This window comes from Rhineura floridana, chromosome 4 (genome assembly GCF_030035675.1).
Source record: "Rhineura floridana isolate rRhiFlo1 chromosome 4, rRhiFlo1.hap2, whole genome shotgun sequence".
In the NCBI taxonomy this organism is placed as follows: Eukaryota; Metazoa; Chordata; class Lepidosauria; order Squamata; family Rhineuridae; genus Rhineura; species Rhineura floridana.
In genome coordinates this window covers 31,679,976-31,700,748 of record NC_084483.1, presented here as the reverse complement: position 1 = coordinate 31,700,748, position 20,773 = coordinate 31,679,976, and the positions used below count along the sequence as shown (strand labels likewise).

The 20,773-nt window shown below is 43.9% G+C and overlaps 1 protein-coding gene across 1 annotated transcript; it reads left to right on the top strand.

Annotated features, from left to right (window-relative positions):
- Nucleotides 1-553: 553 nt before the first annotated feature.
- On the top strand, nucleotides 554-5,647 carry LOC133384300 (uncharacterized). Its single transcript, XM_061626220.1, has 2 exons — nucleotides 554-1,184; nucleotides 4,619-5,647. The coding sequence occupies exons 1-2, from the start codon at nucleotides 683-685 to the stop codon at nucleotides 5,224-5,226; spliced, it is 1,110 nt and encodes a 369-aa protein (XP_061482204.1). The 5' UTR covers nucleotides 554-682; the 3' UTR covers nucleotides 5,227-5,647.
- Nucleotides 5,648-20,773: the final 15,126 nt, after the last annotated feature.

Genomic DNA, 20,773 nt, shown 5'->3' with positions numbered 1-20,773 from the left:
CGACGATCAGCTGGGCGTCGGGAGTCCGCCTACACGCCCGTGGCGGCGGGGCGGCAATCCAGCTTCCTTATTTGCTAGTTTAGTTCCCTTTAGTGTTATTGCCTTTTAAGTTTCAGTTACGAGGGTTTGAGTTGGTTGGTTGTTTGTTCCTGTTTTAGTTTGTGTGTCTTAAATTAATTCTGCCTTTGCTTTAGTTAACGTTGAGATATTTGCCCCCCCCTCCAGTTATTCTTGTTGCGTAATTCCATTTAGATTGTTAATCCTTTTGGTTACTTTGGTAGTTACCTAATTAATTTTAGAGCAAAGGTTTAAAGATATAATAAGTATTGTTTCTGTTAATTTAATAACTAAGGTATTCCATTACTTTAAAATTCATTTACTAGTCATTATTTATTCTGTTTATTAGTGTTAAAAATATAAATTACCCCCCCTTCCCACTTCCCTTTACCTTCAATCCTTTTTCCACTTTCCCTCTGTATATAATAAATAAATAAATGTATAAGTAAATAAGTAAATAAATAAAATATATAAATAACCAAAGAGGTTGGGTTAATTTATTAGTTGTAGTGTTATAGGCACTTGGTGTATGCTAATTATTATTATAATTTGTTGACTCCATAATTAGATTATAATAGCATTTTGGTCTTTTGTATAATTGTTGTTGTTTATTGTTTCTTACAAAATGCCTCCCAGGAAGGCTCAGCGGAAAAAAGGGGTGCGGGTGGTCAAGCAAACTACAAAGTGCCCTTTACCACAGGAGAACCTGTCTTCTGACAAAGAGGAGGATTTTGGGACCATCCGTGCCTTGGTGGCTAGGGTGGAGGCCTTGGAAAAGGAACGCAGACAGCCCCTGGATGCTGAGGCTGGCACAAGTACCACTCCAGCAGGTAAGAAATCTGCACGGTTGGCTTCCAAAAAGCCTAAAAATCGTATTCTTGCTGATTTAGTTTCTAGAATCGGGGTTCTGGAAGCTGCGGTACCCAGTGAGGAGCCAGCAATCCGTACGCATACTGCGTGTTTACCAGCTGATCAAGCACCTATTTCTGCTGTCACACCTTCAGTTCTGTCAGCTGCCGGGCATATGCGAAGTCAGCAGCCAGTTCCGCATGATGCTGCAGCGTTAACTCCAATGGTTTCTGGGTTTGCAGCACCTTCTGTGATTGCCTCTCCTTCGGCGTATACAGGTGAGCAAATCATGCACTCACAAGCTCGCAATACACATCCACAGGATTCCACTGCCCTTAACAGGGATATACAAACAGCTGATTCTCCTTCGTTGGGAGCAGCTGCCCACCCAGTAGTGTTTATGGGAGGGGTGTTGGTACCCCAGCACCCACAGCTTCCTTGGCCGGCGGCTGCAGTGAGTCCTTGGCAGCCGCCTTCGATTTCCTCTTCTCAATCACCTGCTTCTTTGTTCCTTCCATATGGGGTTTATCCTCAAGGCGATATGAACAAAAGAAAAAATTTGGAGGGGAGAGTATATTGACTTGCTTACTCTCCTGTTTCGTGAGCACGAGGCTAAGCCTAAGGACGGTCAGGAAGGGAAAGAGCATGAGGCAGTGATCAAAAGGAAGGTGGATAGGGTGTGGCCTAATTGGTTGAACGCCTATACGATTTATATGGGTGTTATGACACAGGCTTATCCGTCTAGGGCTTTATCCATGATAAAATATCAGGATATAGTGCATCGGGCCTTCCGAGAATTCTCTGGAACCGCTTGGCTTAGGTATGATCAGCATTTTAAACAAAGAGCAGCATTAGATCCTACCCTTCGTTGCGACATTGAACATACTGGACTGTGGCTACGTTCTATGACCTCCGCCAGGCCCTCTCTTGGAGATAGGGCCGATAGCGGGCATTTATTGGCACGTGCGCAGACTTCCGCCTCTGGCTACAGCCAAGGCGGGCAGTGGGTTCAATCCCAACAAGTCTGCTGGACATTTAATAGCAATGGCCGATGCTCTAGACGACCCTGTAGGTTCCGACATGTTTGCGCACTGTGCTGAGGCAACCACTCTAGTTCCTCTTGCCAGAGGGCACGTACAGCTCGACAGGGTACAGGGGAGCACCCACAGCCAAAACGCGGTCTGGCAATAGCGGCTGTACGTCGCAAGGCCAGTAGCCCGATCAAGCTGGCTCCTTTGGCGAAGCTGTTAGAGCATTATCCCAATCGGCAGGCTGCTAGTTTTATACTCCAGGGTTTTACGGATGGTTTCCGTATCCCTTATGAGGGTCCTAGGATTGCTACATCGCTAGTCAATCAGCCCTCTTATAGTAATTTAGCGCCTGTAGTTTTGGCCAAGCTTCATGAGGAGATACTTGCTGATCGGATATCAGGCCCCTTCCGTTTTCCTCCTTTGGAAAATTTGAGGATTTCCCCTTTAGGTATTATCCCTAAGAAGCAGGCTGGAGAATATCGCCTGATTCATAATTTGTCATTCCCAAAAGGGGCCTCTATCAATGATGGCATTTCCCCATCATTTGCATCAGTTAGATATACTTCTTTTGACGAGGCGGTTAGAGTAGTTAGAAAAGCTGGAAGGGGTGCTTTAATGGCAAAGTGTGATATAAAATCTGCTTTTCGCCTTTTGCCAGTACACCCTGAGGATGGGGATTTGCTTGGTTTTAAATTTCAAGATCAGTTTTACGTTGACAGAGCTATGCCAATGGGCTGTTCTGTGTCGTGCACTGCTTTTGAAGCATTTAGCACATTTCTAGAATGGGCATTGATGAGGAAAGCATCGTCCTCCTTTTCTGCTCATTATCTTGATATTTTTTTTTTTATTTGTGGGACCGGCCGTGTCTTTTCATAGCCTTCATTTGATGCAATCTTTTGACACTTTAACTGACGATTGGGAGTTCCGTTAGCTCCCGAAAAGTCACAGGGCCCTACTACTTCCCTTATTATCTTAGGGATTCAGTTAGATACTGTGACTCAGTCCTCACGTTTGCCGCTTGAGAAGTTGGTAGTACTGCGTCAACTGCTCTGTTTAGTAATAGGGTTGAAAAAGATCACACTGGCCCGGTTACAGGAACTTGTGGCCACTTAGTTTTTGCTTCCAAAGTTATTTCCCCTGGTCGTGCGTTCCTCAGGCGTTTATTTGACGCCATGAAGGGAGTTCACTCTCGCTTCCATTTCATAAGGATCACGTCAGGGATGAGAGAGGATTTGTATATGTGGCTTGCATTCCTGAAGGATTTCAATCACCTTTCCTTTTGGAGGGAGGAATTAATCTTAGAAGCGAAATTACCGGTGCATTCTGACGCTGCCGGATGCATTGGCTTTGGGGTCATCTTTAGAGCCCAGTGGTGTGCTGAGCGATGGCCTGACAGTTGGCGAGATATCGGAATTACTTCTGATTTGACATTTTTGGAATTTTTTCCAATTGTGGTCGCTGTTCGTATCTGGCCAAAGGCATTTACAAACCGCACAGTGCACTTCTGGTGCGATAATATTTCCACAGTTAGCGTGATTAATGCCTAAACTTCTAAGTCTCCTCGTGTCATGCGCTTGGTGCGCGCTTTTGTGTTGCAATGCTTGCGCTTTAATATTTTATTCCTGGCCAGACATGTTCCAGGTTTGCAGAATACAGTAGCTGATGCACTTGCACGCTTACAGATGGCGCGCTTTTGGGAGCTTGCACCTGGAGCGGCTCTGGATCCTGTACCAATCCCACCTTTCCTGTGGAACCTTGGCAACTAGAAGTTGGGGTTGCGATTGCTGCCGCTCTGGCTCCCAGTACTCAAAATGCGTATGAGCGTTCATTTGCTAAGTTCCAGACTTTCCGTATAGGCACGGAGCTGCCTTTGGAGTGGCCTATTCCTGTGGAGCATTTATTGCAGTTTATGACACATTTAAAAGGGCACAATAATTCTGTTTCTACTATCGCTGGTCACCTCTCGGCACTAGCCTTTATTTCCAAGGAAAGGGGGCTGCCGGATCATTCTGTAGATTTTAGGGTCAGATAGGTCCTTGTGGGTTGGTCGCGTTCCGCTCCCAGGTCCGCTGGCCGGAGGAGGCCAATCACACCCGATGTCCTCCTCCAGATCCTGGCGCTATTTAAGTCTTTATGCTCATCTCAGTATGAGTCGCACCTGTTCGCCGCAGTAACTCTGATGATGTTTTATGGTGCTTTTCGCCCTAGCGAAGTATTGCCCCCTTCTAAGTGCGATGTGACTTATCGAGCCTTATGCTTTGGTGATTGCACATTCGGTGCAGATATAGTGAGGTTTTCACTGCGGGTCTCTAAGACCGATCAAAGGGCCATGGCAGTATTCGTGCTTTTACGAAGTCGCCAGGTCTAGGTATTGTGCCCTGTGTCTGCAATGCGACAATTCTTATCCATTCGGCCAGCGGGCCAGCATTATTTGTTCATACATATGGATGGTACTGCCCTGACTCAATTTCAATTTTGGGCCGTTGTTCGGCGGGCCTTGCTGGCCAGTGGTCGCGATGCTGGAGTCTATGGGCTGCATTCTTTCCGGATTGGTGCAGTTACAGCTGCGGCCCTTGTGGGCATGAGTATCAGCGAGATACAGGCGATCGGAAAGTGGTGTTCCGATGCATTTAAGTCTTACGTCAGGTTTTAACAGATGACTTTGTTTTTGTTTCCTGTAGGTTTGACAAACATCCCAATTCCTGTCAGGATCGTCTTGTGTGGCCACTCAATTGTGTTTTGGGCTCATCGGAGGGCATCCTCGTCTGTTTATGGAACACAGCTGCAGCTTTCTGCCACAGCTACGATTCAGTGGGAAACCCGGAGGGGCATGTTATGGGATGCGTTGCTGCCTGCTGTGTGCCGGATCATGTCATTGGCTGACAGGCCGCACATATTGTTAATTCATTTGGGTGAAAATGATTTGGTGCAGCATCCTGGGTTGGATTTGCTGCTAAAAGTTACGCGTGATCTCACGTGGCTTATTAGATCATATCCCCATCTTCTGCGTGTATGGTCTGAAATGCTTGTTAGAAGGGTTTGGAGGGGTGCTGTTCACCCCAATAAGATAGATAGAGCTAGGAAATGGGTCAATAGGAAGGTTAGGGATTTCGTTTTGTCTCTTGGTGGGGCAGTTCTTTCTCATGATAGGATTAGGTTCCATGCCCCACATCTATTTCGAGATGATGGAGTTCATCTTTCTGAGCAAGGGTGTGACCTGTTTTTGGAGGATCTTATGGGGGGATTAAGGGGATTGTTATCCTCATTGGGTGGAGGGGACCAAGCTTAAGCTGATCCCCTCTTGTGGCATAGAATTCGGGCAGGTGAGGTATATGGGGGTTAAAATTAGGTGGTTAAGGTATCATGAAAAAGGGGCACTTCCTAGGGAACCATCAGGGCTTTGTGTCCGGTGGGGATCTGTGTTGTGTCCTTGTGGGACCTGCTTGCGCATCATGGTGAACGCCTGTATGGCGGGGCCATGGTGTGGGGGTTGGAACCACACAGCTGGCTCCAGGAGCAAGGAGGGAGGAATTCACCCACATCCTTGACTATGGAGTCACGTGATGATGAGAAGTGATGCCTTAAGAAGGTGAGGGTGTAATCCCTCGTTGTTAGGTTTAGCCTCACCTGCCCGAAAAGATATAGATTTGAATAATTGGCTGTATTGCATTGGATTTAGGATGTTATATTTTAATAAATATAACATTATACCAGTTTGGTGTCACAAGTCTTCTTTGTGTGGGGGCAATGTATGTATTATGGGGGGGTGTATATAAAAATGAATAAATCAGTGAAAATAACAAACAAAATTAGGAGAAATTATTTGTGTGATGTATACTTTTGTCAAAACTACAGGCAAAAATGTGTTTATTAGAAGAAAGTCATACTAAAATGCTGAAGAATATTCATGATTGTTTTTTTTAAAAAAAACACAACTCAAATAGCTGCAGAAATGTGGAGAACCAAATTTAAGATTAGAAAAATGAGAAATGGAGAGAATCAAATTGACATCTCCCTCTATCCCTGCTGCCAAGAAAGGATGCTTAGGGCAGCACCCTTTATTTCTGATCGAATTATATGGATAGAACTTGAGTGTAGTTCTGTGATTGTAGAGATGGGAAGAGATTGGAAGAAGGTGAGTTCAGTGGCGTCACTAGCGGGATGCGGGGAGTGCGGACCGCACCCGGGTGACACCATGAGGGAGGTGACACCCAGAGCCGCCCCGTCACGGAGCAGGGTGCCCACGCCGTTGCACAGCAAAGGAGCCAAAAAGCGCTCCGGGTAGGCGTCGGAGCAGCCAACTCCTCCTCGGAGGCAGGCGGGCGGGCGGGCAAGACCAGGAGCAGCGTCGGCAGGGTGAGGGAGATGCGCCGGCATTCCCAGGCACTGGGTGACACCAACCCTGGTGATGCCACTGGGTCAGTTGCAGCTTTCACTTCATTTTCATTTCATTTTTAATTTGTATACCGCCTTTCTACATCACTGCACTCAAGGTGGTTTACAACCATAGAAATGAAAAAAAATACAGAAGTAATCAAACTATCCTCCTATAATGCTACAAAATATAAAGTAATAGAAAGTAAGCTTAAACAACAAATGTTACAAAAATGCACAATAATACATATACAAGTGTAGCACCAATACAGAGTACTATTAAATAAACCCTATATCAGTCCCTTCTGCTTCTAACATACACACCCTCTCAGGGCCCTGGCTCTCACCCAGGATGCAAACACAGCTCACCCCCAGAGTCTGGCAACAAAGAAGGGACCTGGGGATTGTTCACATCCACTTACATCATCATAAAAACAGCTTAAAGCTTGTTTTTATGAATAAACACTAAGGTAGATGGCAATTCATATAAAATATCAAAATAACGTACAAAATATACAATAAAACATAAAATACCATACAAACAATACAATGTCCAGAGCCTTCTTGTTTTTGCCCGATGATGGAGTGGCCCTGGCATGGAGCTGATGGTGGTGCTGCTGATGGAGGTGCTGATGGGCAGCAACGGCGTGCGGGCCGAGTGCTGGTGTGGGCAGCGGCGTGGGCTACCTGCTGGGCTGCAGGTGCACCGTCTTCTAGACACAGTGCACCACCTGGTACTGGAAGTGGCTGCAGTTGCCCCTCGGGGTGGCAGGTAAAGGGTGGCCAGCCCCACCACCTCGTCGTCCTCATGGGGTTCCTGCTTGATGAGCAATGGGCAAAGGCCGGACAGCAGAGGGGGGGCCCACCTAGGTGCTCGTAGACTGCAGTGGGGTCCAGCTTGTCGGCATAGCTGTAGAGTGGGCCGCCACGACCACCCTGTGGGAACCCACCACCTGGCATCCCTGCCCCGATACCGATGCCACTGCTGTACTCCAGGCCACCAGCCTTGGCTGCACGTTCCTGCTGCCTGCTGCGCTGGAAGAAGTCAGCCAGGAACTCGTCATTGAAGGCACTCAGGTTGATGTAGGAGCACAGGTTGATGGAGTTCTTATGCTAGCAGATGTCCAGAAGATCCAGTGCCAACACCAAGGCCAGGTAGCTGTAGGCACCGCCGGCTGCTACTGTTGCTGTGTAGGGCTGCCCGACCAACAGTAGATGTTTACCTCCAGGAAAGACTGCAGGCAGGAGGTTCTGCTACAGTGAGGAGCTACTCCTGTTTGCCCAGCTGGGGCAATAGTTCTGGACTGCTGTTGCTCCCTTCACATGGTCCTTCCCACCAAGGCTCATCTAACATGTATCCCATGCTGCAGACCCACTACAGGCACCACCGCTCCTGCGGGAGGATGAGAAAGGGGAGGAGCAATCACAGCATCTCCTCACATGTCCATTCAAGGCAAGATGCTGGCTTCTTGTTTTCCCCAAAGGGTGGCTTCCCGGATGCAATCCAGATCAAATTTACTACTTTATAGAAGGGGGGAGGATGCTTGACTTGGACTTGTCTGGTGACCGCCTCTATGCCCTGATTGAAAAAGTAGATCTTCGGACGCTTCCATTTTGCACGGAGTTGACACATGGCTCTAACATACCCCTCGGCAAGCATGTCATCTTGCAAGGCTCTCCAGTATTTCTAATTAGTAGCTGAACTCCTGCTCAGAAACACCTTGATGCCAGGGCTGTGCGCTATTATAGAGAACCTTTTTGGGGTTTCTTCTCTTGTCCACCTTTTCCCACAAGTAGGACATTCTTTCCGTTTCTCTCTCTTATGAGCTTTTGGATGGAGTGGAAGTTCATAGAAGCTGCCACCCAGAAAAGCTTATTCCTCCTTTTATTTTTATTGCCTTCCTGTTCCTGGGTTCCACCTCGATTCCCAATGTCCACCTCGGTGCAGTTATCACCTTCCTCAAATGTGGGATGTGCTTGGCGTTCATTGTCTGCCTTCCACACATCCCTGCCTGTTACCATCACCTGGACACACAAGCTGTCTTTTTCAAGCCAGGAGATGAGGTCAGATTTAGGCATCAGAGGCCCTTCTAGAGAAGCCACGTTCTGGTAGTTCTCCAGCATGACTTCCTTGTACAGAGCTCTTTGGCTCAGATCCAGATGAGAAGCATGTTATTGCTTGTTCTAGAAAAGTTGGCAACAATTTTTCTGCTCTTAGTTCTTGGTCTATTCAGTACTTTGGATCCTCCAATCACTAATAGACTGTCTTAATTAAAAAGCAACAGATGACCATATGGACCAACTATATTAGGCCAAGAGGTATTAACAAGGAATTTGCTACTGACCTTTAAGGCTGAAATCCTATATCTACTTACTTAGGAATAAGCCCCCACAGGACTGACTTCTGAGTAGTTACGTATAGGAGTGCACTCTTTCTGGGGTTAAAGGTGATGAAAAAAATTAATGAAAAGATTTTTTTTAAAAAAATCACAAACTGAATAGTATGAGAGAGTTTGCATTCACCAGTTACTCAGTCATGAATCAAATCTTTGCCTTGTGTGCTTTTAAGTTCTGCAGAGAGAAATTAAATGCTGCATTGCTTCTGCTGCATCTGTGCTCATGGTGCTTTCAAACCTTATTTGCATTGTTATGTCAATGCTTCAAAAAAAGTTGAACTGATTGTATATCCTATGTTAAGGGCATTTTAACATTGGTGTTATAGAGCTGCTATAGAAATTGGATCTTTCTGAATGTGAGAAATTAGTTGAATTTTAAAGTTTGTGTGTTTTGTTTTGTTTTAAATATCACCATTGTCTTTTACAAATGCACACATTAAAATCATGAAGCTTCTGTACCCACTCCAACTCTACTCATGGACAACTAGTCATGCATCACAGCCAATAGCCCTGGATGGAAATGTGTGTCCTTATTTTGCATCAAAAAGACACATCCAGATACTTCAATGGAACTTTGACCCTGAAGTGGATGAAGGTATGCATCAAGAAGCTCATCTACATCTACATTGACTATACACAAAACTATTCACACTTGTAAATCTCCCCTTCTTGGATCTGGGCACTTGATTCTCCTGCATCATCAAGATGTTGGTTAGGGGAGGTCTCTAGCTCAGTGGCAAAACTCATATTTTGCATGCAAAATGTCTCATATCCCACGCCTAGCATTGCAAGATCAGGCCAAGCAAAGGCTCATGTCAGAACCACTGCCAGTCAGCATGCAGACAATAATGATCTGACTTGATATAAAGCAGTTTCCAAAGCTCTGGAAAATTTCTCCACTGCAGGATTTGAGGTTCAGCTAAATCGACTGAGTAATATGGCAACTGGGGGGAAATGCACTTAGGGTATTTTTTAGAGTGCAATTGCAACACTTTTTCTTTAAGAATGGAAAACAGGTGAAGAACAGAAAACCTCCTACAAATTATGTCGTTATGAAATGTGTGTTGCTTTCTATAATTACTTGAAAAATACTATTGTCTGTGGTGCAACAAAATAAGTAGACTACCACCATCCACGGTGAAGTTTCATGCTCTAAAACTACACTATGGGCTTATCCACATGGGACCCTTTCTTCATAGCGAATACACTGTTTTTACTGTAATAATAGATTTGCAAAGTCCACACTTCATGCTCAATGGTAGCTTCAAATCCATTGTTTTCCATTCACACAAATAGGTGTTCCTCTAGGAAGGATTAGTGTTGCTGTTTCCTTGTGGCCCTGCCCTCAAATTTTACATTTTTACTCCTTCTGGTTGCTCAGTTACTGAGCATGTGCAAATATTTTTGACCTGCATAGTATTTCCACTCCCTCCTACCTCCACACTTCCTGAAGTTTGGCAGTTGAAAAAGATATAACTCACAGGCACCTTCTCTCTCCGCTGCCCCTTGCTTTTCTGAGTTAATTTCCCCCCGCTGGAAAAACAAATCAATATAATATTGATATTGTAAATAAAATATCAATATTGATATTGATATTTTCCCAAAATACTGATATTAATATCAATATTTTGAGGTGACTTTTTAAAAATCCACTTTAGCTTTTTTAGAAAAAAAATCAGAAACCAAGTGCGGAGAGATGTTACTTCAAAATTCTCTCTGCAAAGATAGAGAATGTGAGAAAGAATGATAAAATCCAATGGCAATTCCCATTGCTACTTAGAAGGAGTGAAGGAAGTTTACTCGGGGAGAAAGGGGGGAAAGAAGGGAGGGCTGCAGCAAACTGTGAAGGGGGGAGGACAGAGCAGTCAAAAGCTGCTGGAAAAACCACCGGACATAAAATGGAATTCATAGGAGAGTTAGCGGGCAGAGAAAGGGGAGCAGCTGAAAGTGATGTTTCACCCACCCACTAAAAACCATAGAAGCAAACCATCTGCAAAGACGTGTGGAGTGGAGTGGTATTGTTCTAAACTTTTTGTATTATCAGTGGATTGGGTTAGTATGGATTTACAGAGGGGAAACTGTGATAGCTTCTGTTTGCCAGTAACTTCATGCAAATTAAAAGGAGAAGTGAGTAGCATCAAACCAGAGCTTGGAAAAGTTACTTTTTTGAACTACAACTCCCATCAGCCCAATCCAGTGGCCATGCTGGCTGGGGCTGATGGGAGTTGTAGTTGAAAAAAGTAACTTTTCCAAGCTCTGCATCAAACACACAGTAAACCACCATGTAGATGAGCCCTCTGTTTCTGTGCAATGTGCCTTCTGCAAATGCCCTCTCCCTTCCTCTCACTCCTTTTATCTCATGTGGCCAGATAAAAGGGCCTTTTTAAAAAAAGATGCTGTATGATTGGAAGTCAATTGTGCAAAGCTGGCTCTTACAGAATTTGGGGGGATATCTAACCTTAGTCATATTCAGAGTAGACCCATTGAAATCAATGGACTTAAGCAACTTAAGTCCATTGATTTCATTTGGTCTACTTTGGGCCTGACTAAAGTTGGATATCACCTATGGAGCTAGAGCCTAACCTGCCTTTGCAGGAAAAATGAATAGAAATTAATAGTGCAAGATGCATACACTGAGTTTATAAATGGATAATGGCTTATGAATGACAATGGAAGTACTGAAGCACTGTTTCACTAGTAGTGATAGACAGAGTTTGCCTTAGTATTTACAGCTGCCAGAATCAATCTTAGTAGTAAGGCAAGCCAAATTTTTTAAAAAGAAACCCTGCAGTTTCCACTCTGGGTTGGAGCCAGACTTAATCACACTTAGAGAAGACCTACTGAAATCTGTGGGATTTAAATTGTGGCTAACATGTCCCTTTTATTTCAATTAGCCTACTCTAAGCTTGGATAAGAACAGATCCCAGTGGTGACTGATCCAATTGAGCAAATGGAGAACTGTCCCAGCAATCTCAGTGTGCCGGCAGCCATCCCCACATGCCTACCTTCTTACTTGTAACCATTCCACAGGCTGGCCCTGTCTGTCAGCTTCCTCCTCTTTAGTCTCAGTGTTGTCCTCGTAGAACTCAGCAGGGGGGAGGATGAATGCTCAATGAAAAGGTCATCTAGAGGAGCCCTAAGAAAAAATCAGGTGCATGTGAGGATCAGAAGTGTGAATGCTCCTCTGGATCTCTAACCACATGTTCACTATGGTGGTGTTTTTAGGATCTCTTCTTAATAGTAGCAGGAAGATGAAAGGTTTTTGTGTTTAAGAGAGAATTTTTCATAGTTCAGGACATAAGTAGTCAACATGGTGTTCTTCAGATTTTTTAGACTACATCTCCCATAATCTCTGACCATTGACCATGTTGGCTGGAGCTGATGGAGTTCAACAATATCTACAGGACACCACATAGGCCATCCTGGTAAATGACTTATGAAAAATCAGCCATTAGCTGACAATGTAGATTTGTAAGGAATCCAAAATATATTTTGGAAACAGAAGCTTTTCAGGGGACTCTTGGGTTGCTATGATGCTGTACTGATAAACTGCCTAGAAGAAACCTTCATTAGGTGTTTGTTATGAGAGCTAAGACTAATCTATTGCCCTGAAATCTTAATCTTTTTCCTGTTTCTTGCAGTCCCCAAGTTTTCTTCTATCCATGTAGGTTTGTACAGCTGCTGCAGGTTGATTTTCTTTTTAAAAACTTATTGGATAACTAAGGTAGAAGATAATAACACTTCCAAAAACTTGTGTATAACATATATAAGTACCATTTCAGCTAGCCATGCATGCTAGCTTCGACAACATTCAGTACCTCTTTTCACAAATGGAAATTGCAAGAGCCATCACAATGTGGGCCTGAAACATTTTGCCATATAAAACACTGTGGTCCTATACATATCTACTCAACAGCAACTCTTAGTGTCTTCAATGGGATCTACTCCCCAGGTGAGTATAGGTTCACAGCCGATATACTCTGGTCCACTTATACAGCAAGTTTCCTAATGAAAGATATTAAATGTAGACTTCACTTGCAGTGTCTCACAAATCACACATTTACTCTTTCCAAGCAAGAGACAAAGAACATCACTACTTGGCATAAAAGAAAAAAGTGTTGCCAAGAAGCAAAATCTTCCTTGCAGGTTAATGTTGCTTACACTATGTCAATTGATTGCTACAAAAAAGAAAAAAGGAAGAAGAGAAAAGTAGATCCAAAGAAACTGCAACTCAGCTGTAATTCCCTTCCCATTGTTACACACATAACTAGGGCTAAACATTGCAACTGTGGATAGTAGAAGACTGCTGCTTATAAATTATCCAGCTTTCTCAGATAATCACTTGCATCTCAGAGGCAGCTGTTCATTCCCTATAACATCCAGAAATACTTGTTTGAATACTGGGGCAGCAAAAAGCATGCTTTTTATGCTTGATGATGATGATGATGATGATGATGATGAAGATGAAGATGAAGATGATGAAGATGAAGATGATGAAGAAGAAGAAGAAGAAGAAGAAGAAGAAGAAGAAGAAGTTTAGATCAAACATTAAGGGTCTGAACACCTAGCACAGTTGTAAAGATGTCCAAACTGCTCTCTACACATTACCACAGTCCACTATAGGAGCCGATTTTCTCTGGTTTTATAATGTTTAAAGTTCCTCAATCACAATGATTGTACCATTCAGTTGGGTTCTTACCACAGAATCAACATCTCATGGTGTGTGTGTGCTGATTTTGTGTTAAGGGCTCATGAAATTAGCCCAACTGATGTGACTGTGAGATTTTAGATTTTTACCGCACTGTAGGACAGGGGTAGCCTACGTGTCCTCTTGATGTTGCTGGACTACAACGCTTATGATCTCTGACACTTGGCCTTGTTAGCTGGGGTGGATGGGAGTTGGAGTCAATATCACTCCTGGAGGGTGCCATTTTGGCAGCCCCTGTTGAAGGAAAACATCACTTTTGTGGCAGTAGCATAACATTTAATATTGTCATATTAACTGCTGCTGGTATTTTGTATCTGTCTTCTGGTGATGTATGTATGTTAGGTAAAATCATTTTTTGGGGCTCAGATCTTGATGACTTGTGAGTGGAACTCTACTCACAAGATACTCCCATTGGTGGAAGGAGGGTAGGTGATTTCCCCTTCCTCCTGCAATTAGGGATGGGAGAGAAATTCAATTCTGTTCACATTTAAAGCTGAATTTATCAAATTCACACTTTCCAAAACAATATGAGAACCGAAACAGTCATCCTTCAAAATTTGAATTTATCTGAATTTTGCAATGCCGTTCTCCAACCAAGCAATGTTTACAAAGATGCATATATTAGGGGACAGTGTGCACACAATGAATATATTTGTGAAAAAATATACAAAAATGCATTATATTAGGAGAAATTGCTGGAAAAAATGTATATTTGTCAAAATTACATACAAAAATGCATTTATTAGGGAAAATGTGCACTAAAATGCTGAAGAATTTTAATTAGGATTTTTTTAAAAAAAAATCACAAATTGCTGCAACAATGTGGAGAACCAAATTTAAGATTAGAAAAATGAGAAAATGAGAGAACTGAAATTGACAGATCGTTCATTCCATCCCTACCTGCAGCCCCCTGAACATTTGCTTTAGAGAGGTGGGGACTGTCATGAACAATGTGGGGGATACCTTGGGGACTGCAGAGGGAAGAGGGAACTGACAAAAATCACCTCTCCCTTCTACAGTGGGAACCTCAACTGGATTACAGTTCTTTCTACGAATTTATTTATTTATTTATTAAATTTCTTAGTCGCCCATCTGGCTGGTTCTCCAGCCACTCTGGGCGACGTACAAATCAGCATATCAGTATATTAGTATCATAGCATATTAGTACAAATTAGCATGAAGAGAAGTCCTTGCATTCACAGAAGAGCAAGGCTAGATCTAAGCTTTAGTTTACACACACACATAGTATTTTACACTTAAGATTATTTTTAATGTCTATGCTTTGTTTCCTCCATTGGACCTTTGAATGGCTGCAAGGTGATACCACAAAACAGGTCAAAAGTGGTCACATAGTATGGCTGGCCTCTCTAGAAGACATTCACCTGTTCCTCACACCTGATAGTATAGATTTTTGTATGCATTTTCTCCTGTATGCAGACTATCACTGAGTATGTATGGGGAAAATGCTTTATTTAAGTGATCCTTTGATTGCAGTCCATCTCACACTGATTAATCTTAATTGCTCACTCACATAAGTAGCAGCTTTCAGTATTTAGAAAATTAGGCTCAAAATAGATTCCACACAACCAGTGTTAAAAACCTGTCAGGTTTTTCCCCCTCTAAGCACTTTCTGTAGATCATTTTCTGTGTATATCTGCCAGGGACGTCATGTTGTAAATGAAGACAAGTGTAGCAGCCTGCATTGATCGACTTTCCTATTAATCTCATCAGGAATTTATCTCACATCATAAGTTTGGGGAACCTGTGCCATTAAGATGAATACATGACACGTGTCTGTATGTCACAGGAGTGGAAAGCAGTAGAACCCTCTAGCACATTTACAGTGCAATCCTAATCTTCACCACCACCACCCCAGTGGTGGGGCTTTTCAGAGCAGCAAAACCACACTTCCAGACTGGTCACTCATGGCAGCCATGGCAGAAGCAAGGGCAAGACAATCAGGCCCTCATTCCTGTGCCAGCTCCAAGCAATTGGGTCGAGACTGGACCCAGAGCTTGTAAGCAATGACAGGGAGACCATCTCATGATCCAACAGATCTTGGGCTGCATCAGCACCAACCCCTCCCTGCCCCCAGAATCTCCCATTTGGGGGGTTCCACTGGAGTCCACTGGTGGGGATACTGCCAGCAGGCTTCCCACCTGCCTGCACATTTCGTGCCTAGTGGGAGACTGGCTCAGCCAGGACAGCTGACAGGAGAGACACCACCACTTCATCCAAGCCATGCTCCTCTTCATTTTCCCCAGAAGGTTTGCCCTCTCTTCTTTGCCCAGAAAGCAAAATATAAGCAAATTGAAAGGGGAAAAATGCCATTCTTCCTTTTTACAGCCATGCGATCAAAAACACAGGAAAGATTACTGTGCTACCCATTGATCTGAGGACTACTGAAGAATACTTGATGGACCCCCAGGAAGAGGCAAAGAAGTGGTCGGTGCAAACAAGCAAAGGTTTCACCGAGGCTGTTTCAATGTAGACAGAGGCCTGTGGTCTGAATTTTCTTCAGAAGCTGTTCAGTGGGACAAGGTCTTGCCTTACTCTGGCTTTGAAGTTTCTCACAAGCTTTGACAGACAACAGTCTGAAGGTATAGGCTCAGAAGAGCCCATGCTTTGCAGGAAGGAAGTCCTAGATTTGATCCCTGGCATCTCCAGGTGAGACTGGGAAAGACCCCCATTTAAAATCAGGAAGAGCTGCTGCCAGTCAGTGTAGGTGCACAGGGGTTAATGTTCCAAACGTTCCAAAATAACCAGCTATCCTCACTTCCTGCCATAATTTTTTGCAGGTGCCCTCCTGGCATATATACAAGAAATCATCAAACATAATAGGTGATACCCGATATTAGTGAGAATAGACAAATAATAATAATAATAAACTTTAATTTATAGGCTGCCTATCTGGCCAATGGCCACTCTAGGCGGCGTACAATAAAGCACGATAAAATACATGGTAAAATATGATACAATAAAAACAATATAACCAGTACAGCACAATGCAAAATTACAATATTTAGTAGAGTTGTCAGTAATACAATTCTGAAGCTAGTTCACCTTAGAAGTCTCAAGTTCATAAAGGCCTGATGGAAAAGCCAAGTCTTCAGGCCTTGGCGAAATATATATAAGGAAGGGGCATGTCGAAGATCTATTGGGAGGGAGTTCCAAATCGTGGGGGCCGCCACAGAGAAGGCCCTCTCCCGAGTCCTCACCAACCCAATCACTTTAGTTGACGGGACTGAGAGGAGGCCCTGAGTGGCAGATCTTGTAGGGCGGCACAATTTATGACGTTGGAGGCGCTCCATCAGGTATACTGGGCCGAAACCGTACAGGGATTTATAGGTTAATACCAACACCTTGAATTGAGCCCGGAAAATAACTGGAAGCCAGTGTAGATTGTACAGCACTGGGGTAATATGATCATAACGGCGGGTGTTCGTAAGTAGACGAGCCGCCGTATTTTGTACCAGCTGTAATTTCCGGACTGTTTTCAAGGGCAACCCCACATAGAGTGCATTGCAGTAGTCTAAACGAGAGGTGACCAGAGCGTGTACTACGAGTGGGAGCTGGTGGACAGGAAGGTAGGGTTGCAGTCTTCGTATGAGACGCAATTGACCCCAAGCTGCCCGGCACACCGATGAAACCTGAGCCTCCATGGACAGCTTGGAATCAAGGATCACCCCGAGGCTGCGGACCTGGACCTTCAGGGGCAATTTTACCCCATTAAATACCAGGTCGATGTTTCCCAACCTCCCCTTGTCTTCCACGAGCAGTACCTCAGTTTTATCAGGATTCAGCTTTAGCCTGTTTCTTCCCATCCATCCACTCACGGATTCCAGACACTTGGACATGGTCTCCACAGCCGACTCTGGTGAGGACTTAAATGAGAGGTAGAGCTGAGTGTCATCCGCATATTGGTGGCACTGCAGCCCAAACCTCCTGATGATAGCTCCCAGCGGTTTTACATAGATGTTAAATAGCATGGGAGAAAGGATAGAGCCCTGTGGCACACCGCAATTGAGGGGCCAAGGGTCTGAAACCTCATCTCCCAATGCCACCTGCTGGTGCCTATCGGAGAGAAAGGAACGGAACCAGTTTAATACTGTGCCTCCTATTCCTAATCCCTCCAGACGATCCAGCAAGATACCGTGGTCGACGGTATCAAAAGCCGCTGAGAGATCTAGGAGGACAAGAAAGAACATAAGAACATAAGAACATAAGAACATAAGAACATAAGAAGAGCCTGCTGGATCAGGCCAGTGGCCCATCTAGTCCAGCATCCTGTTCTCACAGTGGCCAACCAGGTGCCTGGGGGAAGCCCACAAGCAGGACCCGAGTGCAAGAACACTCTCCCCTCCTGAGGCTTCCGGCAACTGGTTTTCAGAAGCATGCTGCCTCTGACTAGGGTGGCAGAGCACAGCCATCATGGCTAGTAGCCATTGATAGCCCTGTCCTCCATGAATTTGTGGATTCTCCCCTATCTAATGCCCTCCTCATATCATCCACCAGAGCGACCAAGGCTGTTTCAGTTCCATGTCCAGTTCTGAAACCCTATTGGTATGGATCTAAATAATCCGTTTCATCCAAGTGCGCTGACAGCTGATTGGCCACCACTCGCTCAATGACCTTGCCCAAGAATGGTAGATTTGAAATTGGGCGGAAGTTGTTTAAATCTTGGGGATCCAAGGAGGGCTTTTTCAAGATGGGCTTTATAATTGCCTCCTTGAGGGCTAATGGCAATACACCCTCATTCAAGGATGCATTTACCACCGCCTTGATCCCTTCGCCCAATTTCTCTTTACAGCTCATCAAGAGCCATAACGGGCATGGATCAAGGAGACAGGTGGTAGGTTTCACAGTTGACAGCACCTTGTCCACATCCTCAGAAGGAAGAGGCCGAAACCGATCCCATTGGATCACATTATGACTGGTCAACTCTGGTCCACTATCTGCATTCACGGTATGCGAAATCGAGCTTCTTAGATGTTCGATTTTATCAGCAAAATGCTTTGCTAAATTGTCACAGGAGGCCTTTGAGTATTCCAAGGGTTCCTGAGCAACTGGACCGACCAGGCTTTGGACCACTTGGAACAACCTCCTGGGACAGCATTCTGCTGATGCAATAGAGGCAGCAAAGTAATATTTCTTTGTTGCCTTTATTGCCACATGATAGGCAGCTACTGCTGCTCTAACTTGTGTCTGGGCATCTTCGGAGCGGGACTTACGCCACCGGCGCTCTAGTCGTCTCACCTCCTGTCTCAGAGCACGCAACCGTGGTGCATACCATGGTGCTGTCTGGGATCTTTCCAGGGGGAGAGGACGTTTCGGGGCCACTCGGTCTAATAGAAATCAATGGACTTAATCATTTCAGTAGGTTTATCTTTGAGCCAGGATGGGGAAGAAATTTGGTTCCCTCCATATTTTAATGCACACTTACCTAATTCACACTTTATGAAATAATATTCAAACCAAAATGCAGCTCACACTCACATATCAAATATGTATTTTTATTTATACCGCTTACTCAAATGTCTTCATCATCATCGACATCATCATCATTATAGATTACATTCGTCAGTCACTTTAAACAAAAGAAAAAAATTCAAAGTGACTTAAGGTAATATAGAATTAAAAGCATTTTAAAACCAGAACAAATGAAAACAATGAACACTGCGAAATACATAAAATGCTCATCCAATAATATATTAACAAGGACAAGTCCTACCCACCCCAATAAAAGATGAGCACCATCGCAGAAGGCAACCTAATTACCTGAGGGAACAAAAAGGTTTTAGCCTGGTGGTTTAGAAAAATCACCACATACATGAAATACTCGATAAAAAGAGTGAAAAAAGACATTGAAAACAGTATTTGTTTTAAAAAATGTACAAAATGCATTATATTTAGAGCTTTCAAAACTGTGTGTATTAGAAAAAGTGTACACAAAAATGCTGACAAATTTTCACAAGTTTTTTTTGTTTGCAAACTGATATGGAAAAGTGGACAAATGTGGGGAAATGAAAAAAAATGAGAGCAAAACTGTCAGATTCCTCCATCCTTAACTCTGAGTATGACTAACATTGGTTATCACCCCCCAAAAAGAATATTTGATTGTACCTGTTTGTGGTGATGTTCTTGAACCACTGGCCGCACCAATAGCCCATTTCTTTGTCGTATCTTGTCCCTTGTCAATTAAATCATAATCTCCTGAATGTTTTTCAAAGCCAGGTTAACCCTCTTATTGAAACACGATAAATAGACATTGCATGAAGAGCATCACCTCAATGCTGTCGTTCCCGTCACTTCATGTCTAACAATAAAGCCCAATTCCTAGTGTGCAACTCAAAAAAATTGCCAATTTCACACTTGATTTTCCACCTGCTCTACCTGGCAGCTTTCATGCTTCTTGCCTGTCTTCATACACTGTGGAAAATGGGAATGATTTTGAACCAAACCATTAATAACTCCATGGTACGCATGTGTGTGGTGTGAGGGTATATAAGAGATATATCCGCAACATAACCTAAATCTGTATCTAGCTTGATGAGATTAGCCTTCTGGAACAGCGATTCTCAGATTCTTCCAGTGATATTGTCTAGTAGACTTAAACAGGAATAACTGGGGTCATCTTCCAAATTGTTCGTAATGGGAATAGAAGATAATGAGATGACAGAACTGCAAATGTTTCTCAAAACCAAAAGGATGGCAGGGCTAAGGATGTTCAAAATCCCTTTGAGAAATGGTATTTCTTTTTATTTAAACTTTTGTTTTTGTTACTCATATTATATTTAAAAAAATTAAACCAATGTTCAATAACTTTGTCATGGATGACAATAGATGTCCATGCACCAAAGTCCCTTGAGGGAGTCTCTCCTTTGTGAGGGAGTGGGGAGCACACCCCAAACTCCCTCACCGTTAAGGATCCTGCTTATACCTTAGTGCCCTTTGATAGATACATCAAAGTTGTGACACGAAACAACAAACCACCCTTGCTGGGGCATCAACAATGACATCATAAGATGGCTCAAAGGAAGGCAAAAGCCCTGAGACCAGTTCCAGTCCCAGGTAAAATTCCTTCTTAGCCTCATCAGCTGGCAGCTAACACTGAGTCCAGAGTAATCATGCACTAGCTACAGCTCTTGTCGCATGTTACAGTGAAAAGGGAATTGATAGGGAGGGGCAGGCCAGGAAGCCAATGGTTGATTGTTAAATCACCTGATTTGCATGCAGAAGGTCCCAAACCCTGACATCTCCAGGCAGGGCTCAGACAAACTCTCACTTGAAATGCCAGAGAGCTGCTTCCAGTCCATGTAGACTAGGCACGGGGAAATGTGTCCTCCAGATGTTGCTAG